The sequence below is a fragment of the Brachyistius frenatus genome, unplaced genomic scaffold (assembly GCF_029030835.1).
Source record: "Brachyistius frenatus isolate BFR_SWC_R1_liver_20210118 unplaced genomic scaffold, ASM2903083v1 Contig_144, whole genome shotgun sequence".
NCBI lineage: Eukaryota > Metazoa > Chordata > Actinopteri > Embiotocidae > Brachyistius > Brachyistius frenatus.
This window is the reverse complement of record NW_027210743.1, coordinates 20,787-44,317: the sequence shown is the minus strand read 5'-3', so window position 1 is coordinate 44,317 and position 23,531 is coordinate 20,787. Positions and strand designations below refer to the sequence as shown.

General features: G+C 43.2%; 1 protein-coding gene across 1 annotated transcript in view; it reads left to right on the top strand.

Moving 5' to 3' along the window:
• The first annotated feature begins 13,169 nt into the window (after positions 1 to 13,169).
• The window catches only part of notch3 (notch receptor 3), a 29,520-nt gene continuing 19,158 nt past the window's right edge, over positions 13,170 to 23,531 (top strand). The window contains exons 1-2 of the mRNA XM_069715607.1: positions 13,170 to 13,426; positions 14,371 to 14,443. Coding sequence (XP_069571708.1) covers positions 13,366 to 13,426; positions 14,371 to 14,443 — 134 coding nt within the window. The 5' untranslated portion in view covers positions 13,170 to 13,365. The remainder of the gene's footprint in view (positions 13,427 to 14,370; positions 14,444 to 23,531) is intronic.

Sequence of the window (23,531 nt, the reverse complement as noted above, 5' to 3'; positions counted from 1 at the left end):
CGGATGTCAAGATCACTGTAACGTCAACGTCCATCCCTTATTTCGAATGTAATATCTCCAAAACAGCTGCAGGGAATTTCTTCAAATGTGGCAAAATCTATTTTGGTGGCCAAAGGCCACTGTGACACACTGCAACAAAACACCTTTTGTTACCATTATTCAATAATTCATTCACACAAGAAAAGGATTTTAATGCAAGTTCACTCAAGGCCACTGAGCACTCTTATCTCCCCCTCATTGATCCAACCGTGTAGTTTTTCCCACACGGAGTCCCTTCATCCAGCAGTCTAAACAAACACACACAGCCTGCCATCTGCATGTGGAAGAGCAGGTCTAAGATGAGGCACGCTGAGAGGTCATTCCCTGACACATCACAGCTACTGAAACCTCTTCATAGTGGGCTGGTATGTCTGGTAAGGAAAGGAGAGGAGTAGTCAAAGTAGGATGTGGCTAGTTGGACTTGGCCGAATGGTGGAAAATATTAGAATGCGCAGGGTGCCAGGCTGAGTCAGTTGGCCATTAAGCCAGTCTTTGGTCCAAACAGAGCATGTGTTTCTGTCATCAGGAGGATTGTGTGTCCTGAGTGCCAGTCACTTTCGGAGTTCTTGTTGTTTGAACATAGGCCATAGCCCTCATCAGGACCGAGCTTTAACAGGTCTTAGCCTTATTAAAGCAGGAGTATAGATCTTGCTTGAGCCACACATGTGCAGAGAAGACCAAACATCCAAATAACTCAAACACCAGAGTATGTAACAGTGAAACCCCCCCACCTGTCCAAAGGTCTCAGTCAACTCAGTCAGGGTCCAACCTATTCCTTCAGAGAACTGTACTTAGCTACAGTTGTAGAAGTGCAAACGCCAGACTGGGTATTTCCAACCCTGCACAGTCATTCACTATCACTCACTAAATTCAGCTGTCCACTCAACGCTGCTCTGTCTAAGACATGACATGATGGAAAATGTTTTTTTGCGAGGGTTGTGCTGAAAAGGAAATCCATGCATTAGTCACCCGGGCCCCTTCAGCGTTGTCACAGGAAGGACTTTCAGGCTTCAAGTAAATGAAAGGATTCCTAAGGACTTGCCACATTTTGCTCTCCTTTGATGTCTCCTTACTGAGTGTCAGATGTGATCATTATTTAAACAGTGGTTTGCATTCATTCATTTAGCCTTGATTTCAGCAACCGCAGTGGTGGTGGTACCTAATTGTGGTTTATGAAAAGTGGTTTGTTTTATTAGGAAATTGTACTAGATCTAGAAATGTATTCAGTTCCTCACTACATTTTTCTTTATCATGTTACTGTGTTTGACAATTAGCTCTCGCTGCTTTATCCAGATCACTCCTACACACTCACTGTGATCAATATTACACATGGAAACTTTAAAATTGGGGGTAGATCCAGCACACTCTGAATAATGAGATCTTAAGGACTCGGGTTTCAGAAGAACTTCAAACAGTCTGGGACCGGAGGCCAGTTTGTGTAAAACCACAAAAAGTGTGGACCCCATGTGAAGGAGAGAAATTCCCTGTATGAGAGTGTGGGCTGCAAACTTCCCTTATTTGCAACCCCCTCACTCCTGTGCCTCAAGCCCCACTGTGCTTCCATTGACCCTCTTCCTCCTTGTGCCCCTGAGGCTGCTCTTATTGTAGCAATGCGGGGCTTCAGTGCTTCCTCCACTCTGTTTGTGCTGCAGGAGACAGGGGAATTAGAACAAGCTGTCGAAACAGCACTTCCATGAGAGCGCAGGTCAAGAAGACCCCCAAGATGGCCCTTCTCATATATGTGGGAAATCCACCTCCAAAGCCCACTGCTAAGCAGGAAGAAGCCTGTGTCCCATATATTCCCCCAAAAAGATATGTCAGGAGAGCAGTTCAAAGTATCTGACAACAGGAAATGCAACATTTATAAATGATGTATTGATGGTGTTGCCAAATTACAAAATGAATTACAATATTTGTCAACTGTGCTGTTTAATGTATAACGCTTATGTTGTTGCACTAGCATGTCTGAATGCATATGTATACAGTAAAGATGAGAGTGCATGCATACTGGATGAGGAAGATAAATCAATTGGCATCAACTCGTTTGAATCACAGACATATTCCTAGTAATTATGTCCCATAAGGGAACCAATAGTGTAATTATCGGTTAGAGCATGGACCACATCTGGGATCCCCGCGGGACTTCGTGTCTCAGCATGTTCACCAGTGTGAGAACCTCAACCCGTAAGCACACCTAAACACACAGAGCTGCTCCAAACACAGGACCACATCACGGTCTTACAGAAAAAGGTTTTTTTAGCAAATGATAGAGTTTGATTTTAAAGTTGGTTAAATGTTTATTCCGATTTTCTCTCAAATGTATACAATTTCACTGACACACCGTCATTTTTCTTTCAAGTTTGTTCATGCCAGGAGGATGTCATGGCACGGTGAGAAGCCTCCAAGATGTGGAATCTCATGATACACGGTGAAATCATCACTCTGCTTTGATTGAGGGAATGATGAATCAAGCAGCAGGTGATACCAGACCTGGTTTTCTCTGCAGAGCAGCAGATGCCTGCTTCAGTCCAAACAACCCAGTAGGAGCCTTTACTTTGCAATCGGTGAGCCCCACAGAAAGCCAAAGTATACATGAGAACACAACCGCCTGAGGTATCAGACACTCTCTGAGCCTTTTCTTTTAGTTTAGTCATGCCCATAAAAATGCAGAGAATCAAATGTTTCAAATACAAATAGCAAACTAAATACAAACCGCCTCTCTACATGTTATTTCAACTAATCACCGTCCCATCGTTTCTATAGGATGGTGTTGTTTCCAACACTAATGTGAAGAACTGACCATCAGCACAAGATCCTGAATTATTAGAAAAGAGGTCATTTTTAAATACAATTTTCTTTCATGATAATACATTTTGAGAAATACTGTTTGATAACAGAGTGAAAAGAAAAAAAAGATGATGCCCAAAGGCTGTAGGTGCATTCCCATTATACGTACTATCAGTTAAATGACCTCTGTTTTCATTGGTGGGGCTTGCAGTGACTATCCCCTATCCTGTAATCTAGTATACATCCTAGCTGCCACAGTTGTTTTGTTGAGTCAGTGCCACAGCCTAGGAAAGTGTAGTGGGGGGCATCATTGCACTGCACACACCCCACCCCCTCCTCCTCACCCAGCTTTGATGGAGGAGGGTTTGCAGGGCTCGACAGCTGCTCCGAAATTAGGGAGTATGAGAGAACACAACAGGACCGTGGAATGTCTGGATTGCCTGGATTGCCTTTCTCTTCCGCAGAGTCCTGGGAAGATGGCTGCAGCTAAATCAAAGTTTTGTCAGGATGCTGGATAATCCAGGAGTTCATATCTATGCATAATGCTCTCCTGACCTCATAACATTCCTTTAAAAATGCTAGCTGGCTTAGAAACATCAGGGGGGGGGCACATATGCAAGCATTGAATATTGAAAGATTAATATAACTGAACAACAGGGACAGGAGAATTGAACATGTCAGTTATCTGTGACGAGCTGATGGTGTCTGCCCCGGGCCCAACGTCAGGCCATCCGGAGGTGAAACCTCCTCTCGCATGCATTATCACACTTCCTTCATTAGTTGCTGGGGAGACAGTGACCAGGTCACTGGGGTTAGTGCGGCCAGGGGCATAGTTGTAAAATTGCCCAGACAATAAAGTCAGCCTTAATAATGGTGTAGTGGCCATTCAGGGAAGATTAGCACTACACAGCCTGAGATCCACCCAGGAACACAAGCTTTACCTAAAAGAAAAAGAAAAAAACTTGTTGGAGGAGGTTTACGGGGTTTTCAGTCGGCAAAATGTGTGTCATGGAGTCGTGAGGGGCTCACATGAAGTGATTGAGCAGAGATACTCGGGCCATGAGAGAGGAAATCGAGATGGTGGAACAGGAGATTGACAGTGGGCGCGAGAGGATGGGTGGGTTAGGACAGACGAAGGAAGAAAGATTAAAGGAGCGGGCTGATTACTGATGGCTGGACAGCTGTTTGAGCAACAGTAGATGGAGGTGGAGAAGGAAGATCAGACGAATGGAAGAAAAACAGGAATGACAGCACAGAGAGGAAAAAGATGAAACGTTGTTCATGGAAGCTTAGAAGCACGAGCTTCCAGATAGTGAGAGCCGGGGCGGCTGGATCCAGCGGTCATGCTGATTTTCTCTTCCTCCTGCCATACACCAGCATGTTGTTTTTCTTCAGTATGTTTTAATAAAAGTGGAATTACTGCAAGCTCTCCTCTCTCCGCTGCCCCTGGGTGATGTGGTGTGGAATGTCCGCTGCTATCAGGCGCTCCTTCCACCCACTCTGAACCACAAGCAGGCATTTCTGAAAAGTGCTACCTCTTGCCTCATACACTTGACCCTAATGACCCATACCTAAAGAGCAAAACATGAACAGAAACAGGATAACAGTGTCGCTGCATGTAAAATTCCTCAGGCCTGTGTTTCATTTCAACAATTGAAAACAAAGCAGTGACATTTTAATCCACATACAAACTTTCTCTCAACGAGAAAGCCTTAGAAGTACCTGTCACAGCAATGTCCTGATAGGCAATCTAATAGGGCAGTTTCTGCCTGAGTGTGAATTGGATTATGTGTTTGGATGAAACGACAAACAGAGTGGGCAACAATCCTCTAAGATTTTCCTTCTTAAAGCGGGATAGTTTGCCCTCGGGCACATAGCACTTAAGCCATATCGACCCCAAACACTTCACTCGAGTCCCACCCTGTCTTATTTCAGTACTGCCTTCCTTATCATTCAAGTGTGCCCTCAGGCCAGTCACAGAGTGAGGAAGGAATGTGCCTTCACCTTTCAATCTGTGTCTACTCAACCTGCCATTTTCCAAATTCACCCCTTTTTCCTGACTTGATCCTTTGCTTTCACTCCCCGAGATGACCACAGAGCATCATCTGCCTCTTTTAATGAAGCCCAACAGCTGCTCTGGCGTGTGCGTGTGTGTGTGTGTGTGTACAATAACATCTTTGAGAGGATCTGGTTCTGCTCCAATCCAGTGTGATGGAGATGAGGATAGTGGAGGTAATAAGCACGCATGTAATCTCACACCGCTTCAGTGAGTTTGGACAAAAGGGGCCAGGGAGTTAAGTGATGGACTTTTGCGATCAGAGACTGCTAGGCCGACAAAGCAAAACGGGCTGTTGATTTTGGCAAGAAGTCAGTTTCACACTCAGCAGCATTAGCAAGATTCATGTCAGACATGAACAAATATCTGCTGTCCATCTACAAAGCTACAATTTCATAGAAGCATACATTTATAAAAAACAGATGGGTCAAATTGGTAAAAACACAGACGAAAAATGTTTTCAAATTGCTTGGCTTCTTGCTGTAAAATCTTGGCAATAACATCTCTGATGTAAGTAACAAGGAGGTTTGTGTGTTTGTGGTTAAAAAAAAAAAAACTTGTTTCAAACTATGTGCAGTTGTGTGTGTATGGTAGCGGGGAGGGGGGTTTGGCAGGTACAGGGTAATTATCCCATTCTTGGTCGCTTTGGTAGTAATTATACCTTAGTCGTAAACTAGCATTGTTACTCGGTGGCCGTTGTTTTGATTGCACACTAGCCAGGTTTAGTGTTTTCTCCCTGTTCTTTTCTTAAGGGAGATCCTGGCTCAGCGAGGCCCTGCTGCAACATGAAGAGGCACAGGTGGGGCTGTGGGTGCAGTCTGTCTCACCTCAGTGTGTAAGTGTGGGAACCACTCGGCCGCCAGTAGTGCATGAGTAACAAGTATCCTGAGGGAGTGTGTCGTAATCTCCTCTAACGCTCCAGTCTCTTCTCTTTCTCTCACTTACTGGAACACACACGTTCACTCAGAGGACCGGGTACACTCATGCATTTATCCCAATCAACACGCACTTGCAAACAGCAATCTTCAAATGAAAGCTCTTTCTGAAATCACTTACACACAGACATATTTGTAGTGTAAACACAGTCTCAACCAGGTAAATATTACCTTGAATTGATTCCATTGTTGGAAAAAAATTACTGAACCTTGCTGAGGAAGCTTGGATGATAAATCACCTCATCAGAATGAACCAGTTGGACAAACATATGACATAAATTTGATGCTTTGTTTGGTTTTAGTAGCTGCATCCTTTATCTCCAATGGATGCAAACCCATTCAAGAATGAACCTGCCGACGCCAAGCAGAGTTAAAATGCATTCCAGCAGCTGATAATATAGCACAAGTTTTCAGTAATGTCACTGCCTCTCGCTCATTGTTAGCTTCGTCAGCCTCCACCCCCACGTGCCCGCTGCCTGCAACCCTGTGCAGGATAAACAGGTATAGATAATAGATAGATAGATTAAGACAAGATGACTGTCATAAATAAATTGCCAACATTGTCCAATAATGTCTCCTTACTATTATAGCAGGGATTTTTTTTTTTTTTTTTTACTTTCCAGAAGGGAGGAAGTGTTGTACTATTGTAATTATTATAAATCAGTAGATCATTAAGCTTTGGTTTCATCCTATCAGATTACTCTATTATCTTCAGCTCTGGGAAGAGTACTGAAATATGACATCAGAACTGCTAAAACCCAGCCACCCACTTAGAACAAAATTGCATAATTGGTAGTTAAGGGCCCAGCCAAAAATGGCAGATGCTTCCCTAAATGAATAACATTTGCAAAACCATGCGCCGCAGAAAATATACACAATATACAACCATTTTCACAAATTCACCAGTGCAAGTGAAAAGAATTGATTATGACGTATAATGTGACCATCCTTGTGAAGGAATGTAAAGGAATGACAATAAATTGCTGTTCTAATACAGATTTTATAGAGCTGTGTTGGTGGGGTGGTTGGGGGCAGTGGGCTGGCAGCTGTTGCTGCTGTGCGGGGGCCCTCGGGTCTCGGCCTACCCCTAATGGCCAGACCAGCTGTCGGAGTTCTGTCTGTAGGGGCGCGGGGCTTCAGGAGGCGGGGAGGGCATGAGAACTTCCACCCCCCTGTCCTGGGGGGCGGGTCCCCGCCTTGTCTGCCCTCCTCTGAAAAGGGGTGATTGATGGCGCAGGGTTGACACCATGCTTCCCCAACAATTGACTCAGGAGGGATAGAGGATGAACAGAGAGCAGGGGACCCCTCCACGTCTTTCTCCTCCGGTTTTCAGAGGCAAATGTGGGATCAGTCGCAGTTATAATTCAGTCATTTTTCTCAATATGTCTTTTATTTGACATTTTTAGTGGAACATATGCCACTCTAAACACTTTTCAAGGCTGTCACTGCCATAATTTTGCAGACAAACTTCAGTTATTTTCTGCTTTATTGGTCAGATTACATGGATTTGAACAGGGTTTTGTAAAATGGCCCAAATGACCCTCTGCCTTTCCTATGAGATAAGCCCTCTTGTTGCAGCAGGCCTTTAGTGCCCTCTTCGCTACACCAGTTCAATTAATCCTGACAACAGAGTGCAGATCTATGATGCGTCCAGGGTGCACATCGCCCTGGTTTCAAGCGTGTGTGTCAGGTCATCAGTTGGTTTCAACCCAGAGTCTCGGCACCAAGGCCTGCTAACACAGACCTGACCTTTTGCACTAAACCCCAGGATCCTCCGTGGATCCCTTTCAGCAAGTCGCCAACACCTCCGTTCTCCTTTAAGATTTACAGCCTCGTGGAGGGAGAGAGGAGCTGGGAGAGGGGGGCGAAGACAGGGGGAAGAGGGGGCACTGTCCAGCAGCTGTTCACAGTGGACTTAAGTAGCTATTTCACACGGAAACGGAGTCATAGCCCTCTGAATTCCTCCAGCTGGCCAGTCTCCAGCTCTGTCTCAAATACATTCCAGCACACAGATATATGTTGCACTCTCACTGCTGTGGGGATGCAAATGCCTCCAGACCTTCCACCAAGTCTCCGTCCACTGTCCACCCCTGTGTAGATTTATATCTCGGAGGGACGAGACAAAACCTCTCCCATCTTGATTGGAGACAGAGGACTCAGATCATGGAGGGACAGATATTACTCCGACAAATCCCATAAGATCTCTGTGTCTTGTCCCACTGCCTTCTGGGACAACAATTTAACAAGAAACACAGGGTTCAGAGAACAAAACACTTAAGCAAAAATGTTATTTTCTTCCTACCGTGTGTCCCAGTTCTCTGCAGAAACAAGACGTGTGTACACATACAGGATTTAACAGCCATTTAGAGAGCTTGTGTGAAAGTCAAACATTTTTTCCCACAATCCAAAGAAAGATCCATCATTCACGTATGTTTGCTTTAGGCAAAAAGCTCCAGTCTCTAAGTCACTGTGTGTGTGTGTGTGTGTGTGTGTGTGTGTGTGTGTGTGTGTGTGTGTGTGTGTGTGTGTGTGTGTGTGTGTGTGTGTGTGTGTGTGTGTGTGTGTGTGTGTGTGTGTGTGTGTGTGTGTGTGTGTGTGTGTGTGTGTGTGTGTGTGTGTGTGTGTGTGTGTCAGAAAGTGGGTGGAAGGAGAAAGAAGAAAAGAATCATAGTGAATGAGGATACAGAATGTACGAATACAAACTTGCACCAGAAACGTGTTTTTTTTTCTTCCCTTTCTTTTTTTAGAGTCCGTGATGACAAATGATTTAATCATGGACTGGGGGGAATATAGTGTAAGCAACCGAGATGTTCTGTACATGACGTAGACTGGGATAACAAAAGCACATTGATGAAAAAATTGTTTATTCAAAATATTTTGACACAATGACAACCGGCACAAAACAATTGAAGGGAAATGTCAGATGATTGTTATGACATAAATACAACATAGACTTTTCACAATAATAACCCCAAAGGGCATACATCCAAATACTTTACATCCTGGCTGCATTCAATTCAGACATGTAGAAGGTAAAAAACTATATTTTCTTGCATTTTCTTGGAAAACGAATACAGAGGTTAAACAACCAAAATGTACGATCCTGGGAAAAGCAGACTGGTTTCTTTCCTAATTCAAAATCCCTACTTCCCCCCTCTGAGAAGAGCAGAAACAAAGAGCAGTTATCTTATCACTATGGGATACAGTTCTGTGTTTGTGTTCATGGGGGCTGCTTGTGCCTTTGTCACACACAGAGATCAGGAGTGTGCCTACCATCTCTCCAAACCTCAGAAACCCAATAAACTTAAAGTTGAAGCGCCACAAACCCTGAATGATAAAGAGATCATACAATTATGAAGAAGTGATCAAATCCAGATCAACAACCTGAATCCTGCACTACAATTGGCCCCGACGTCCGCCTGTAGGGGGTCTCAGCCGCTGATTGGCCGTGACCGGTTTTGTAGAGGGGCTTCTAATCCTCTCCACACTCTCTGTGGGTGCTCCTCGGGCTTTTCCCACATAAATCAGTCTGGCCTGGGTGGTAAAGTCATCACGTCCACTGTGTCCACACACACTGCCTGTTAGCACCCCTATCACATGGAGCGTGCTAGCACTGAAAGGCCACCGAGCATGAAAGGAGGGTTGCTGGCTAACCACACTACTCAGTGTCATGAAAAAGTCACAAGTATAGACAAACACATAAAATTGTCATCAACAGTGTTTTTTATTGAATACACCCACTAAACATTCACAGTGCGAGCAACAGCCTTAAAACCAGCATGTCTGGTAGCTGATAGGGTTCAGGCCTGAGCAATTTTTACAATAAATATTTGGACTATTTTTTTTCCAAGAGAATTGTTTCAGCTGAGGATGTCTGAGATCATTCCACAACATCTCTGTTGTTGTTGTTTTTTCTTGGCTCTGATTGCCCCCTTAAGTTTTTTGCCACTATCTACATGTACAGTATATACAGTCTTTGTGGCACCTTCGCTTGACATTGTACTGTTGTTAAGAAAAAAAACAGCTACCATGAGCTTTACGTGTCTTGAGAAAAGGATTGAATGTTACGTTTTGTTGGTCTAAGCGAACCGTATGGCTGCGTGCACAGCGCGGCTGGGTTGAGAAGGGCAGCGATACCATGAGTGTAACGTTTTGCTTTTCAACCACGGGTGGTCTTCATTTGACAGGCTTTGGTCAGCTTTCACTCTTGACTCTGGCAAACACACAGTATCATTCACATGCAATCCTAAATGAAAGCGTCTCTGTTAGCCATGTGTGTCACAATAGTGCACGGTATCCCAAGGTATTACATTGTTCAAAGGGAGGAATTACAGAGTGCTTTGTACAGCTGGGTATACAAAAGCAGAAAGGTGCCGCTAAATGCAGGTTCTACAACGAATGTGCTTACCAATATATCCTATTTAAATGTTCAACTGCTACTTCTTCAATTCTATCTCTATTAACTACAAGGGATTCCAACACTGTTCAAAGGGTTGAGCCGCTCTCTTTCCAGCAGAGAACAGTTATAAATCCTGAGCTGTCACATCTTTGTTTGTGTGATTGGAGATTCCCCCTGAGCCCTGCGCGAGAACTTTGTCACCAGGGCTTCCACTCTCACAGTTTCTCTCCAACACAAACAAAACACTGACTTGTTCTCTGTGTGTGTGTGTGTGTGTGTGTGTGTGTGTGTGTGTGTGTGTGTGTGTGTGTGTGTGTGTGTGTGTGTGTGTGTGTGTGTGTGTGTGTGTGTGTGTGTGTGTGTGTGCGCGCGCATGTGCGTGTGTGTGTGTGTGTGTGTAGTGAGAGAGGGATGAGACAGAAGAGATAACGAGACAAAGATGTAACGTGATTAAAGATTCATTCAAATTTCCGTTTTCAACTTGTAGTACAAAATATGTCCAACAAAGAAACCAGAAGCTGTCCTGTTGTTCAGACATGATTTCATTCACGGTTCTCTTTCTTTTCTGAGACAACCAAGAAGAGATCATATTTCCAGAAGGAAGGACTGGGGCATCCACTTCCACTGATGAGATCAGAGAGAGAGAGAGACGACGTGGTGGAATTTTCTCATTGGCTCTGTACTCTCTGGAGTCAAGTGGAGTGCATGGTAATCTTCTCAAACAAACCATTTTACCTTTTGATGGGGGAAATTTGGAAGTCTTGTGGACCTTTCAACAGCACTCTTTCAAAGCTTGCCGCAACCATGTCTGATTACCCAGAGAGGCTTGAGAATCCAATAATGGGAAAATGAAGCATGAAGTACCTGAAATCATTAAAAGAATGAAAGCTGAAGAACATGAATCCATACAAAGATGTTTTTTTGTTGTTTTGTTTTTTTATCTTTGTTAATTTATACTGTTATTTCTTTTGTTCATGTTAATTTGAACAAATTAATTCCATGTATTGTGTGTTGTTTAACAAAAACAGAAAAACACATTTGCAGTCCTGATCGTCTTACAGTAGTTTTGTTAAATTTTAAGTTAATTGATACCAATATCTACTTGTTTCTGTCTTTTTTTTTCTTTTCTTTTTGACAGCATTGAAGAAACCCACAGCTATTTTGCAGGGAATGATCGAGGTCTTCAGTTTTTTTTTTTTTTTTTTTTTTTTTCATTTTTGTTGTTGTTTTTTAGAGGAATGAAGCACAAGAGGCATTTGTAGACTTTGAGTGCACAGACAACAACAAACTGTAAATGCAACTGTCTGACCCTGAGCACAATGAGAAATGACTCCCTGGGATCTCTTCCAACTGGAAACCAGTCAAAATGTTGCCAACACCTGCCAGGCTGAGTTGGAAGTATGTCTACTGAAACCATAAGGGAGAAAGACATATTTCACAGCCAGATGAAAAAAAAAAAAAAAAAAAAGAAGCTTATTACACCTACTTGTAACACACACAAACTCAATTACACTCTGCCGTGTCGCTATCTGGTTTGCACTTGCTGCTGGAGATGCAATCGGGAACACATCATCCGCGTTAAGGTTGCACGACCGGGTGATACTTTCAAGAGGATTTTCAGTCAGTTGCAGCAATATCAAAGTGCTCACGAAGAATGCAGGGCTAAGCAATCGTGCCATCGTGAACAAAAAGCTGAATCCTGCTATTGAAAACTTTGCACTGCCCAACTTTCATCACACGGTGGGTGCCAAATAAGAGCAGGTGTCTGTGAAGCCTAACAAGCTCTTTTCACTGACCCCTATAGATGACGTCACACGCACTAACGAACCTCACTCCAGACCAGCCTGCTGCATTCATGGCCCGCATGCTTGTAATTTATTCAAGGCCCGGACCAGGAATAGTGTGATGGAGTGGAGAGGGGGAGACGTTGGTGTAGGGGCAGTGTGCTTGAATATTAGTGTGCTGCCCTCCCCTGCAGAGAGAAACTGTGTCATAATGCTGGACTGCTTTTATGATTCAAATCAAGGCTATTGTCTCTGTAAGCGACCGGCTCCGCTCTGTGCCACAGAACAACTGAGGTACTATACGCCGGCTGTAGAAAATGAGTCCAAGTCCATAGGCTGAGGAGATGCCGGCTGAATTGAGGGAGCTGAGCTGAGAGAGCAGGACTCCAATTCAGCACACGGGCCATGAGGGATAACAGGAATGCCTACTGTCTGCCTCCCTGCTACCATGTAAACACAATTCACTCTCTTATCTTCAATTTATCGACTGTAAACACACAAACAAACAAGTAAGCTTGGACACATTCCAGTCTGCCACCACAATACAGAAGGCACTTCTTTACAGACGTGATCTAGTTTTTAGTTTTTGTTGTTTCTGATTTAGTGGTGGAGTGGGAAGTCTTTTTGTCGAGGCATTAAACATAATTTCACTGTGCATCACTTCACATTGGGACATTTTAAACCCGTATTTTGATAGCATACAAAATAACAAGTGACTGCGTACTTTGAATATAACCCCCAATTTCCACCTGAGTCCATGTGTTTATATCAAAACTGATCTTTAGGAGTTTGCAGAAAAGAAGTACAAATTACCCTTCTTTTTTTTTTTTTCTATAATAATTTGTGAAATTTCTGGGGTTTCTCAATTGCAGGTGTGCAAAGTCTGCAAAGTTTAAGAGGTTAATTTAGCTATGGAAGCTATGTTTGTGGACGTTTTTTATATGATAAAAGCAGCTTTTCAATTGGTGTCTCAGTCAAAGTTGGAGTTCTGATCAACATTTCCCATAGTCAGATATATATTATTTACTTTGTGTGTGCGTGCGTGCGTGCGTGCGCGTGAGTGAGTGAGTGAGAGAGAGAGAGAGAGAGAGAGAGAGAGAGAGAGAGAGGCGGAGTAACAGCAGACGCTGGGACAGATCGGGAAGGAAAAGTTTTTCAGAAGTTTTAGGAGGAGGTGAGAGGAGAATCGCAGCAGCCGTGGCCGAGCTGCAGAGGATAATACGGGATTGGGAGCTAACGGCACGCTTTCCGGCTGACTTTATGAAAAAATCACCAGCGATTTTGGAGACTTTTTCAAGTGAATTTAACAAAGGATGTATTTCTACTAAAAGGCCGACTTGAAACGCTGGAAACTTTTCCACCGAAATGGAAGGGAATATTCCATGGATAATTTTGTCATTTTTATTGTTCATGCATATTTGTGAAGGTAAGTTGAATTGTACAATTAACACTTGTTGCATGCAAACTGCCTTTGTATCAACAGGTAGACTCTGGACATGTCCGGACAACGGATCCGTGTCCAAATATAATTGAGGCTATCTAGGTTACAATTGAGTACTATATTGTGCAAAGCTTTTTCGCAAGGCTACTTTTTTTTTGTTTTGTTTCCCCCACTTGTTCCCTTTGCTTCATATGTAGTTTATTTTTTAGTTGAATTATAGACATGGACGAAGTTTGCCAAAATAATTGCACTGCTACGAATATTTAATTTCGCCTATCACTTGTCAAAATAGCACAAAACAACTGTTTTTGTGCACAAATCTCCCACTTCTCTAAAGGGAAACTAGATATTTTACAAATTACACCCGAACCCTCAGCAAACTTTTATTCTGTGAGAAAAGTCTCAGCACTGAGCCTTACTGCGCCTCCAGTCAACTGAACCCGAAATGAAGAGGAGGAATTTAATAGGCCATTTAACTAACTACATAGCTAATTTGAACTCTTCAAAAAATTTAGTGTTTCAAGGTCTAGATAGGTCAGCAATGACAGTCAGAAATGTCTAATTATTGTCTCCAAGACAACATCTTCTGCAAGCACAAACAATTGCATTATGTCAGCATGCACCTTTATCAAGGAAACACAAAAGTTTATCTGCTTTCGACAAAGTAAACACCAAACATGCGGGTGTGTCTGTAAGATGCCACAAGTGGCAAAGGCCTCCTATCTAGACATCACTATCAGTGAGTGCAAGTTTCTACCACCATGCATTTTGCGTGTTTTTTTGTGTTTTTTTTTTCAAAGATCTGTAACACCTTTGCTTTATTATTTACAGTTTTGCTGTGATTTATTGCATGATGTATGTTAAGGTGAAAGTGGCATGTAGTTTTATCAGTTTGGTGGTTCTCTAACAAATTTCTTTAATTTCCACAGGGTTCCGTTGCTTGGATAAATACAGACCTTGTGAAAATGGAGGGACATGCTTAGATTCACCCTCTCGATGCATGTAAGTGCAACATTTGTATAGATGTACCAGGATAAGGCCTATGTGCCTGGGTTTCCTCTCAGCAAAGCCTCCAGGTTTTCTCCTACTTCAACTCTTTCTTTGCTCAACTTTTGAGAAGCATTCAAACCGAAAGTGTGAGTGTTGTGTGTAAATTGATTGACACAGACTGTTATTTGTCAGTTAGTTCTTCAAAGGTTCAGAGGAAAGATTTATTTCCAGTGTGATATAAAGGATGAGGTGAATATAGCCTTGATATATCATGTTGGCTGTTAATTTATGGCATCCACATGAAAGTGGTGATAGATGGGACAAATTGATTGGGCCTACAAAGATAAGTATTAAAATGCCTCAAAATGTTTGGCTGCCAATACTCATCTGTCCTGTTAAAGAGCTTTGTCAAACAGCCTAAATCACTGCTGCACATTGCATTGTGCAATACTAAGTTTCTACTGTTTTTTTTGTTGTAATTTTACCTCTCATTATCAATAATTATTTCAGTTCTTTAAAAACTTTTTGATTAATTGTTTTCGTTTCCCGCCTGTGCCTGCATTTTTGAGCTCTTGCATCTTTTGACAATGATAAAGCTTTTGTTTTTCAAATTGGTGAGGGGGGGGGCTTGTGTGGGAACCCATTACAATAGTCGAGTTAAATAGCCTACAGTGTCTTGCCCAGGGGTCATTTGCCCTTTTTTAAAAGCCCTTTGGTTTGGGAAACATGCCTGAGTGTTTGAGATGGAGGATCTACAGTCACTGATGGAACAAAACTACCTGGTAGCCAGCTGCTTCCTTCCAAAACATGAAATTTATTATTTTATTGGCGAGGGCGAGCAGTTTTCCCAACTGCAGGGGTCAAAGTTGAGCAACCACCAGGAATGCACTTGTCACAGGCAAACACACATATATGTGTGTGTGTTGATTTGCATTCCCTTACAGTTCTTTAAAGTCATTATACTGCAAATAGTAGCCATTACACACGAGCCAATGTGTAACTTGACCGCATCTTTTCAAGCCTTAACTTTTGCGAAGATGATTCAGTGTCATTAACTGAGTAAATGTATAATTTTATCCCGCCACATCTTTTTACCAACATATCATATAACGTCACATGCATGAGCAAATCATTTATTTCCATCATCACACAGAAAAAGACCTACGAGTGAAAAATGTTGAATATAAATCTCCAGATTTATTGTAATCTTATCAAAGGGAATGTGTTTTCTTTCCATTTGTTCACTCTTTTTGTTTACCTTGTTCTTTGTGCTGTGTACTGTATGTGTACATATGTTAGGGAGGGAGGCATGTGTAATCGCTATGCTGGCTCAGAGTCAAGAAAAAGAAGCAGTCAAGAGTGTAAAGGAAAAGGATTTCTAATGGAAGGGGACATCAAATGTCATAGCACACAGTGCAGACAGAGTCCCATAGCAGGGCAGCGCTGTGGAGCAGAGCGTGGCCACATGAGAGTGGTCAGACCAGTCCTATGAGTGGTGGAGCCACCCCACCCCTTCCCCTGGGAGCAGACAGAAACGGGAAATCCAAAACAGCAGAAAAGATCCTTTCTTCCACCAGATACCTGGCTGTAACCTGGCACCACAGAACAGGGTGCAGGGAGGGAGAGAAGAAAGGCTGCAGCGAAGTGAGGGCAATATGGATGAGACAGAAATGAAATGCAGATACAAATTCATGCTTTGGTATTTGGAAGGAATTTGAAAAACCTTGGACAACCTTGCTAGAAAGTACAGCTATTCCACAGAACCACAGACATTGTTTTGTGTAGAGCACATTCATCTGTTCCTGTTTGTTGTCCAGCTACTGTGTTATTTATTTTTTTCTTACAGGAAGTAGCTACTCAAGAGACAGTAATGCTGCGATAGCAGGTGCCTTTGTTACTGTCCCAGATACCAATGTATCTTCTCTCTTGTTGGCAAAAAAACTGCACACTATAGCTTCAACACGCAAGAAATCCTGTTTGTTTCTTTATATGACTGTGAATTTGTTGGCTACCCTCTCGGGTAACTTAGGTTGCTCAGTTAATGCTTTTAGTTGTAACACCTCAGTTTGGCTTTATGACCCTGCTCCCAATTTAAGTTCTATCTTCCAATAGATATTGGCTGCCACTGCTGATTTCCTTTCTTTATGAATGCAAAGATGGTTGAACATGATGTAAAATGAGTGGTTGCCTTCACTAAAGTAATTTCCAAAAAAGTTACATCCGCGTGTGCCACTTTGAAACTCAGGGGTACAAACACGACAGTGACCAATGTATCAGCACCAGGGTGTGGCCATTGATTATTGACCAGTGATTATTTTTAGTGACAAAATTGAAACTTCAGTTGTAAACCAAATTTATTTTAGGAAATAACTATGCATTTGAGTGTTGTGCTGGATGTTAGATGAACCTCATGGCTGTTGAATAGCCTCTGCTGTTCAACCACCTGGCTTTGTTTGAGGGTCACAAGTAACCACAACATTTGAGGGAGATTTTTGTAGTTTTGTCTGCTCCAGAACTAAAGTTGTGTAACACCAGTTCTGCAAACCCGCAGTTTATAAGTAGGTTCTTAAAAACACTGCTTAAAGTGGCACAGAATTACAATAAAAAAAAAACCCATATATATTTTTTCTCTATTTTCTAAAACCCTCTTCTCCTTGATACACAATACATCTATTTTGAAGTATTCTTTCTATGATCCTGCTTTGAGACTTGACAGTGAAGGGTTGATGGCGTCACTGGGAGTGCTGCCTTCAAGGTGAGCAGTCAGGAAGTCCAGTTGAAGGGCCTCTGGCCCCTCGGCTCCGCCCTGCGAACAGAATGTGCTGCGTGGAGAGGGCCACGGCGGCATTGCCAGAGGAGAGATAATTAGGCAGATTGAGAGGGTGTCATTCAGAGAGGATCCAGCTGGAGGGATTGGCCTGGGGGGTAGGGAACGGGTAGAGGGAGGCTGGCTAGTAGGGACGGAGGGAGGGGAGCGAGTGGGCGGGGGTTTGTGGGGTGGGGGGCTGAGTATAGGACAGCTGGTGGATGTTGTGATGGTAATCCCGTGAAGTCAGATCTTGACAAAGAGAAAGCATAGGGCCAGGTGCTGCCATTGAGCAGTCCGTCGCCCCCATACTGAGAGAGACAAGCTTGTGGAGGAATGAAGCCGGTAGCCCACAGTCCCTCTAGCACATGTTGCCTCTCTCACAGAGCAAGCAGGTCCACTCCGTCCCTCACTGCGTGTTGTCCTATAGCTCACGGCTCATCCTCTTTCTTTCAGCACAGTGGCAGATCGCAGATTACAACCAGTTCTTTCCTCACAGCCCTGCTAAAATGAATGGAAATAAATGCGGGCCTTTTCCCGCTCTCCGAGATCCAAAGATGGATACAGTGGTCTTCTTTATGTTATAAATGCTTTACCCTTGGCCTCAGTAGCAGAGTTGGCATAAATTGTGAGTGTTTTGTTTTGACCCTGCAACTCCCAACCTCTTAAAACATGATGAAGGGGACATCTCTGACTTTGATAGCGAGCAGGCTGTCCAGTGCAGGCTGTGGAGTGCTGTTTCTCTAGTAAAAACTCTGTATCTGCTTACTTTGTTTCACTTTTGGAAAAATAAAATAAAGCAAGAGCTGACGAGTAAGAACATCTTTATTTCCTTTTCTTTATGAGGGAAGTATTACATTTTCTCAGTGTAGGCTACAACTTCTCCAACTGGGACATACAGGATTTAATCTTTCATCTAAAACGGGTTAAAAAAAAAAAATGCACTTTTGAGAAACACAATTCACCAATAAGTGGAAAGATACACACAAGCCAGAGCACATATTTACTGACAGACCGTAGCAAAGAGACAGATTATATTGTTGGCTTAGTTCAGGGCACCTCAGGGCCAGTGTTTTCTTTGGCATCTTTATAGTGGATTAGAAAGGAATGCTTAGTAAGATTCCTCCTCTCCCTCTGGTGTTTTCAGGTTATTGTCTCTACCTCCCATCCATTCACCCTGTTAGCCCCTTCAGGAATGCCTTTGACAATACTGTCAGCCTAGTCGCATTGAACACTGGATGTTTGGAATGACTTGTTTGATTTACAATTAGTTACTTTGCAATTTTGTGAGGCAACACATTGCTCGTATCACTCATGCTGTCCTGACAGGCAGATGGAGCCATTGTAATTTCATTATCAAGGAAATTTGACACATTTCAGAAGCAGAAAGTCAAATGACTTCAGAGGATAGTTTTCATAACTATGAGGAAATGAGTGCTCTCTGACAACGAGGTTACACCATCACAGGGAGGAAGATTTGGGTTTGTTGTCCCTTCTCTCTGGGTCATGACTGGAGACTGGGAGCTGGGTCATGACTGGAGACTGGGAGCTGTGGTTCTCAGGCCCCGTCAAAGGAAGTCGTGCCTTCTGACCTCTGTGCTACGCACATCCTGTCATATCGAAGAAGCTTAAGCAGCTTACTCAGTGCATCAAGGCGTCCGCACTCCTCAGTTTTCTCATCTTTTACCTTTTTTTTTTTTTTTTTTTCAAATTTCATCCGGCCTTCTCACCACATGGATACATTGCACTAAAACTGCTTCATCCTTTGTTACTTGGAACTTTCATCTGAGAAAACGGAAATGAAACTTGTGCACGGCCTCACTGTTTTTGTTGAACCGTTATTGTGAGTTGGCACAGGAACATCCTGTTGGAATTTGTGCGTTATTCCCCTTGGAGCTGATGTATGTATGAACCGCATGCTTACGTAGGGATAAGCCTTCCTCTGAAGTCTCATCCCCTGGCTGTTTGTGCTTATCTGAGAGACAATGACTTCTGTGGAGACATTCAGGCAAGTCTGATTGAAATAGCTGAAGTCCGCCAGCAAAATTTCCCCAGACTTTCCTTCCCTTTTAGAAGGAGGAAGGGATAGGTCCATCATTAAATGATTCAGGAAAAGGCATACACTTTTCCACTAAGCACATTTTCCACAAACAATTTGATTTTAACCAGGCAGCATTTTACTCATGTTTACCTTTTCCCCTTTAAAAAAAAAAAAAAAAAAAAAAAAAATCAGTTTTTGGGGCTTAAATACTTGCCGCATGGAAATAATACAGAATTTCTACATCATAATCTGTTTTTGTTTTATAAAATGTTCAAACAGGCCCACACTGTTCTTTAGCATGTCTGGTGCTTCTTTGGGTGACAGAAGTTGAGATAATAAACATTCTCTGGCTCCTTTCCACGCGTTCTCCTTAGCTTATCACCCAAGACACTCTGCCTGGAGCCCCACATCTCACTCTTTCAAGACTAGAAGCATGTAAGAGTCTGAGCTGGTCTCAGTCAATCTGTGTGACAGCTTCTGTCAACAATTTAAAGTGTGGGGTGTGAATAATCAGATGTTTGTTTAGTTCTATTTAATCCACATTCATCGTGCCGAAAATGTTTACGGTGGAATGAATAGCAATTCAAACCATTAGGTGGTCTGGAATATCTTTTGTCACGTTATGTTGTTTTTTTCTGTCATGGCTTGAAGACAAAACACTGAACAAGTCATTTCAGTGGATCCTTTGTGCTAGGTTGGAGATGGGTCCTCTTTTAAATTTTAAAGTTTTATAAAAATCTGGTTCAGTTTAGGTGGTTGGGTGGGGTTTTGTGGTCAAGTTCAGTAGAGAATGCTTTGAAAGACCTCGACCCTTGGATTCATGCAATGTGGTTATGGGCACAAGAATTGCTATTTGAAAAATGTGAGTGAGGGTGTATTCTTCCAGATTGACACACTGGAAGCACATTTCTTCAGATAGTGTGCGAACTACAAGTGAAATAGTAAAAATTGCGAGCATGTGTCTGGCCCTTTTCATTGAAGTGTTAGTGGGCTACAAGAGAACATTTTTATCCTCTTGGTGCGGTAGATCTGTGCAGTCCTCACTGCCAAAGAAATGTCTGGCATTTTCTAGGAATCCTTGATTTATATTTGTGTAGGGCTGACCATCCAGAGGTTATCAGAGGTGGGAAGGATTCACTAACAGCTGTCCCAGCTTCTTAGTCTGATGCATTACTTCTACTTACAAGAGTACGTTAAATGTCTTTAAATGTCACTTCTTTAATATTCATGTTGAAGGGGTGCTCTGGAAAGTTTCTGGAGATTTCAATACCTCCATTGTTTATCAAACCACAATTGTTGAAACAACCTTGTCCTTTAAACTGTTAAACACCCATCCTTTTGGATATAATTGTACTTAATTACCAGACTGACTTGGTGCAGCACCGCTCCTAGCTACCTGCGTCTGAAGGTGGATCAGTCGTGAGTGCTCCAACTGTCCTTATGAAACCCTGTCTCTCATCAGTCCCCTTTTTTCTCACTCTGGCTCCGTCTCACCATGGGTTACTGTTGCCAGGCTACAGTCCAGGCCTGAAAGACTAGCTGTTTGGGTCACTGCTCCCCCCCCACCCCACCCCACCCCCCAACACTTTCATACAAAGGAGTTCTGACTACTTTAGCTCTTTTATTTGGGCCACAAAACATTCCCCCAACCCCCAATCTGGCTCTTTGCTGAAAAAGGGAGAGCCAAGCTGAGGAGAGCAGAGCAGAAGAGGCTGCTAGGAGGAGGAGGAGGAGGAGGAGGAGGAGGAGGAGGAGTGTGTGTGTGTGTGTGTGTGTGTGTGTGTGTGTGTGTGTGTGTGTGTGTGTGTGTGTGTGTGTGTGTGTGTGTGTGTGTGTGTGTGTGTGTGTGTGTGTGTGTGGATGGATGGGCTCCTGTTGGCAGTGTGGTGTCAGTGGCAGAGCTGGTTCCTGCTTACTTGTGGAAAGAAGGGGGAGGGAAGGGAGGCTTGTGTTGAGAAATCAGACACTGTTGCAAGAGTTTTCCAGAAGATTTTAACATTTATTTTAGCAACTTCAGGTATGAAGGGTTTGTTGAACTTGCATTACCTTATCACCTACCACAATAAAGATGATGAAACGTTGCCTTAAGTCAAGAGACAGCAGTTTTGATATTGCTCTTCCTCTCCATTTGTCTTAGGAAATGCCCTTTGAGATAGGGACAGTCCTTTATACTTGTTGCTTTGTGGAGCATGACTGTGTATGAACCGTGTCAGAGATTACAGCCTCTTTGTTCACAGGTGAGCCACCCTCTGACCTCTGGCAGAGTAGCTGCTATTGTATAGAGGAGGATGAGCTCAGGTTACGCTGCTTCATTGACCCAGAAAGCAGGAAAACTGGCATTGTATTACACAAGTATAGATGACAGAACCCACCTACCAAAATCAAACACTTTTAATCAGAAGATTCTCAAATGTGATGCAGAACAACGGTTAAAATGTCAAATTTTAAACCTCACCTAATCATCTGTACTCTAAACTCTTCCTCATTAAATCTTTTCTCCCTCTTTTAATTTCCTCAGTGGATCTTCTCTTTTATGCGCTCATGATACGAGTGTTCCTCAGAGGCTGAGGCTGGTTGTAAGTTTCTACTCTTTGTGTTTGGGCGTGAAGTGATTGTTGCATGCGTTTGCTTTGTTGCAGTGGACGTAACAGTCTTTAAAAAGTGTGTTAATGCATGTGTTTGTGAAGGATGACTAGATCTCTTGAGTGATGTGTGTGTGTGTGTGTGTGTGTGTGTGTGTGTGTGTGTGTGTGTGTGTGTGTGTGTGTGTGTGTGTGTGTGTGTGTGTGTGTGTGTGTGTGTGTGTGTGTGTGTGTGTGTGTGTGTGTGTGTGTGTGTGTTGGCTACTGGGCCAGCTTAGTCTCATGGGCAAAACAGCGCAGTTGTTTTGACTTAAAGTCTGGCAGGAGAGGTAAATGCCAGACACCCAGAGGGTGCACTGACAGATGTGGACAGATGCATGGTGTCAGGACTGCAGCTGGCAGAAGCCCTCACACGTGTTGACATGGAGAGATTACCCACTCTGGCCATCCTGCCACTGCACTCAAAGACCTCCTCCTCATCTGCTGTACTCTCTTCCTCAAAGGTCAGAAGTCGACACTCACTAAGTATGACTCAGGGACCCATTGCACAATGGCAGCCCGCACCTGCCTCTCACATCCGCCACTAATAAAGTTGGGCTCAGGCAAAGGCAACGATCCTGTCCTGCCGTTCCCATAGGCAGTGTGGAATCCTCAAGGTTATAAACTGCCTGATAAGGAGACGTTCAGCCCAAGCAGGACAAAGTTGAATGTCTCTCGCAGTGTCTGCGCTGATAGCACTCTGAATGGTGTGTTATGGGAGTAGCATGTTGGCAATGTGTCAGGTCCAATCAAATGAATGTGTTTTGACTGCCGAGTTCACTCTGCATTTGTAAGGGAGTACAAATAATTTATCAGGCATTATTGTGGTTATTACAGACCCGCCCACACGCGTATGTGCACACATGTCCACTAATGCACACAAATAAACACCAGTGGACTTCATTGTCATAGCAAGCTGAACTCACCTTTGTTCCAAATACCTAATATTTCTAAATATCTCTATTACAACATGCACTTGAACCCATAGTACTTCCTGGAGTGAATTGTTGAGTTACTTTCTCTCCACAGAGAGTCATGATGGCCTTTGGAAAACAACAGACTGCTAAAATCCTAGCTTCTTGGTTTTTATCAACAAATCCCCACAGTACCCAGAGGCTCCAGACAGATTCCACCTTTTAGTCTGTTGTATTTATAGCAGCTCCACTTTCCTCATCAGTCGTATCAAAGCCCTCTTTGTGCCTCATTTATGTTTAATTTTTAGTGACACTCTAGATTCCAGACATAGTTAATTTGCCTCTAAATAAACCCAGCCAAGCCATGACAAATAGCCATGGGGACCAAGGGTGGGGTTGGGGGGTGATTGGTTGTGTGTCAGGCTTGCTTGTTCGTCTGTGTGGTTGCCAGGACAACAGGAGTTATGCATTAGGAGTGAGTGCTGTGTGTTTTTTTTCCTCTTTTTTTTTTTTTTAGCAAGGGTCCAGGGAAGGAAATATGACATGACATTCTTGCTGGACCAGACCTCTCTCCTCTCAACTTAGTATCCCTCTCTCAAACCAACTGGACCTTCTAGAGATATTCTGTCCTGCAGAGCAGCCCCACCCTGCACTCTGCAGCCTGAGTGACATTATCATCACAATCAGACACAGGACCTCTGACATCTGACCTCTCAGC